This window comes from Gekko japonicus, unplaced genomic scaffold (genome assembly GCF_001447785.1).
Source record: "Gekko japonicus isolate JY-2015 unplaced genomic scaffold, Gekko_japonicus_V1.1 scaffold1854, whole genome shotgun sequence".
NCBI classification, from domain to species: domain Eukaryota; kingdom Metazoa; phylum Chordata; class Lepidosauria; order Squamata; family Gekkonidae; genus Gekko; species Gekko japonicus.
Window position 1 is genome coordinate 10200 of NW_015163145.1, and position 3703 is coordinate 13902.

Sequence of the window (3703 nt, forward strand, 5' to 3'; positions counted from 1 at the left end):
TTTTTTCCGGGGGAAAACAGAAATTTTCGGGAAAATTGAAAAAAATGCTACATTAGCACTTTTTTTTTCTTTTCCAGATTGAAAGTCATTCTGTTACTTTAGGAACATAAAATATGACTATGGACCTTTTTCTTGGCATGAAATTATCACAACTACCATATTAAAAAAATACTGTATCCAAACAATTATTACAAACAGAATACCCACCCACATGCAAAAACAAAACTGAAACCTTTTCCTTTTCTTGTGACAACAGCACCTCCTAAAGGAAGAAATGCATCTTGTTCTTGCATTGGAGAGTTCAGTTTGTAACCTAGGACTTGCTTGTCCTCAGTGCACAGAAATTAGATCAATCTGATACCATACATATTTTTTAGAAATGATTTGGAAAATATTTGAACACCTTGTCTTAAAATATTTTATTCATCGTGTTAAAATAAAATGTTCCATAATCATTTTTTCCCTTTTCTTTTTTTTATTTTTCCAATTTTTCGGGAAAAAAAACAAAAAAGGCTTCAGGAAAAAAAACGGGGGGGGGGGGAAGGTTTCCCCCCAAAAAAGGGGGGGGGGGGAACGTTTCCCCCCAAAAATGTTTCCGTTTTTTCCCTGGCCTTCACATCTCTACTCACAGGGGGTGTCTGTTGTGGGGAGGGGAATGAAAAGGAGTTTGTAAGCTGCTCTGAGACTCCTTCGGGCAGTGAAGGGCGGGGTATAAATCCAATCTCCTCCTCCTCCTCCTCTTCTTGTTATCTAATGGTGCCATCCCTAAGCAGAGGCAAATCCTTCTGAGGCCACTGAGGCCAGCGCACTGGGAAGGTCGATCCCCTCCAAGAGCTGTACCGTCAAGCTCTTGGCACACAGACCAGGTAGTCACACGGGGTTATCATGGGTACAAATCCTGGGCTTCAACAGAGCAGATGCTCCCGAAAAATGGCCAGCAGGTTTTTCTCGCCCTCGGAATTCCAGAGATAATTTCTCTGTGCGCGAAGGACAGAAACATCCTTTGCAAGACATCGAAGGGGAATGTGGCGCCCTTCCCCTGGCATTTAGTCATGCCTGAATGCTGAGTGGATACAGAACCTACATCCGTAGAAGGAAAGGGCCCAGACAGGCAGCCTGAGGCACCGTCATCAAGAGGGGTCCTGGATGGCGCAGGGAACCCTGGCTCACAAAAGCCGTAACGTGCCAGCAAGGCTACTGAGAAGAGGAATGTGTGTTCCCCTTTGCTGCTCTAACCAGTATACAGTTGTGGTACAGGACTGGAGTCAATAAACTGCCACGTGTAGAATAGGATTAGTGATGGACACAGGAAACGATACGAGTTGAATGGAGAGGGTGCAATGAAGCACAGCTATTGGTCACTCACTGGATGTTGCACCAAACAGGCACAATGGATGGACGGCACAACACGCAGTACCCATGTCCAGACTCCAGAATCTGTGGGGGGAATATGCAGACCACCCTCCAGGTTACTTCACACACTGTCCAAGCAGTGCATTTCCCACTTGCTAGAAAATACACATCCGCCAGTGAATGACTTGGGAGATTATGCCTATTGACTAGCCAGTGCAATCCTCCTAACACATGCTTGTTTTAACATCATTTTAAGGCTGCGGCCATTTTTGTGAACATTTTCCATTCAGCTCATATGGTCAATGCATGCGGAATGGAAAGTGTGCACAAGAGCTAGCAGTTTGTGTACTCTGTATTAAGAAGAGCCCTGCTGGATCAGACCAGTGAGGGTCCATCTAGTCCAGCATCCTGTCTCACACAGCGGCCAACCAGTTCCTCTGGAGGGCCAACAACAGGGCAGAGAGGTCGAGGCCTTCCCCTGAGAAGAACACCAGAAGAGCCCTGCTGGATCAGACCAGGGAGGGTCCCTCCAGTCCAGCCTCCCGTCTCACACAGGGGCCAGCCAGTTCCTCTGGAGGGCCAACAACAGGGCGTAGAGGCCGAGGCCTTCCCCTGAGAAGGACACCAGAGAAGCCCTGCTGGGTCAGACCAGGGAGGGTCCCTCTAGTCCAGCCTCCCGTCTCGCACAGGGGCCAGCCAGTTCCTCTGTAGAGGCAACAACAGGGCAGAGAGGCCGAGGCCTTCCCCTGATAAGAGCACCAGAAGAGCCCTGCTGGGTCAGACCAGGGAGGGTCCCTCTAGTCCAGCCTCCCGTCTCACACAGGGGCCAGCCAGTTCCTCTGGAAGGCCAAGAACAGGGCATAGAGGCTGAGGCATGGTCTTGATGTCAAGAACATAAGAAGAGCCCTGCTGGATCAGACCAATGGTCCATTTAGTCCAGCATCTTGTCTGACACAGTGGCCAGCCAGTTCCTCTGGAGGTCCAACAACAGGGCACAGAGACCAAGGCCTTCCTCTTGGCTCTGGGATCCAGAGGTTTAGTGACTCTGAATGTGGAGGTTCCCCTCAACCACCATGGCTAGTAGCCATTTGATAGACTTATCCTCCATGAATCTATCTATAACACCAGAACATCCCTGCTGGACCAGACCAGTGAGGGTCCATCTAGTCCAGCATCCTGTCTCACACAGTGGCCAGCCAGTTCCGTATCTGTTACCTGTCATTTCCTTCAGGGACTCCATCATGGCTACACCAACTCTTTCCACGGCAACCACTTGGTTTTCCTTCAAGTACTGTTTCAAGGCCGGGTGGATGACCTTCTGGCAAATCACCAGGCCCACCCCATCCTTGACCATCCGCTGGCCCAATCTAAGCAGCTGATCCAGGACTGCTGCTTCTAGGGAAACCCCGCGGTGGACGATGACGGCTCCTTCACCAGTCTCACAAACGTCTCCGGACAGAGACACGGAGAAGAGGGCCGTTCTGATGGGGCTCGAAGTCGTCCTTCCGCCAGGAAGCATTCTTGTCAGGTGGAATTCGGGTGTTTCAATCAGGAGCCCGGAACAGACACTGGAATCCAGAACTCTCTTATCTTTCATGGATACATAGAAACATCTCCCGAATCCAGTGACACCCGTTGCAGCATTCTGCGGAACCGTGAGCAGAAAGGCCTTCAAGACCAACGTACCGACGTGACCGGCTTCCTCCCTGCTCAGCATGCACCCGCACTTGCTGGTTAATACGCTACGGACCAGATCGAGGAGAATCTTAGAACGGCTAAAGTCCACCGGCATCTTACAGCCGCACGCTTCGGAAGCGAGGTAGTCGACGCACTGGCTTGAAAGGCGCCGGCATATGGCGACCCCTGTGCAAGACGGCATGTTGAGGTCTCTCAATTTCCCCAGCAGGCTGCAGCACAGAGCAGCCGTGAACAACCCGCCGTCTCCAAAGCGAGAGACGTGGTTCTGCACGGCGGCTGTCAGGAGCTTCAACACGGGGTGGGCGACGCAAAGGGAACCCAGCAAGGCCGAGGAGTGGGACGTGGTGCGGACGTAGCCGCCCAGGCCGTTGTGGAGGTGTTTCAGCCGCCCGGTAGGGCCGTAGCAGGACCTCACTATGTGGCTGAACGCCGCCAGGGAGTGGCCGACCGTCTCCTGACTTAAGGGTTCCCTCGTACACAAGGAAAGCTTTTTGGCGTCGACACGGGACATCTTTCCAAGAAAAAGACGCCAGCCCAGTGCGAGTTCTAGTTCACTTTCAAAAAAATACATTTAATGACCGAGAGCCAGAAATTGCACACCGCGAGTCCGTGCATTTTGCAGTCAACGGCAGACACGCCGACGGGGCGGTTC

The 3703-nt window shown here is 51.4% G+C and overlaps 1 protein-coding gene across 1 annotated transcript in view; it reads right to left on the bottom strand.

Annotated features, from left to right (window-relative positions):
- The window catches only part of MKKS (McKusick-Kaufman syndrome), a gene marked incomplete at its 3' end in the record, with an annotated part of 11209 nt that extends 7512 nt beyond the window's left edge, over positions 1–3697 (bottom strand). Inside the window, exon 1 of the mRNA XM_015406996.1 lies at positions 2569–3697. Coding sequence (XP_015262482.1) covers positions 2569–3622 — 1054 coding nt within the window. The remainder of the gene's footprint in view (positions 1–2568) is intronic.
- Positions 3698–3703: the final 6 nt, after the last annotated feature.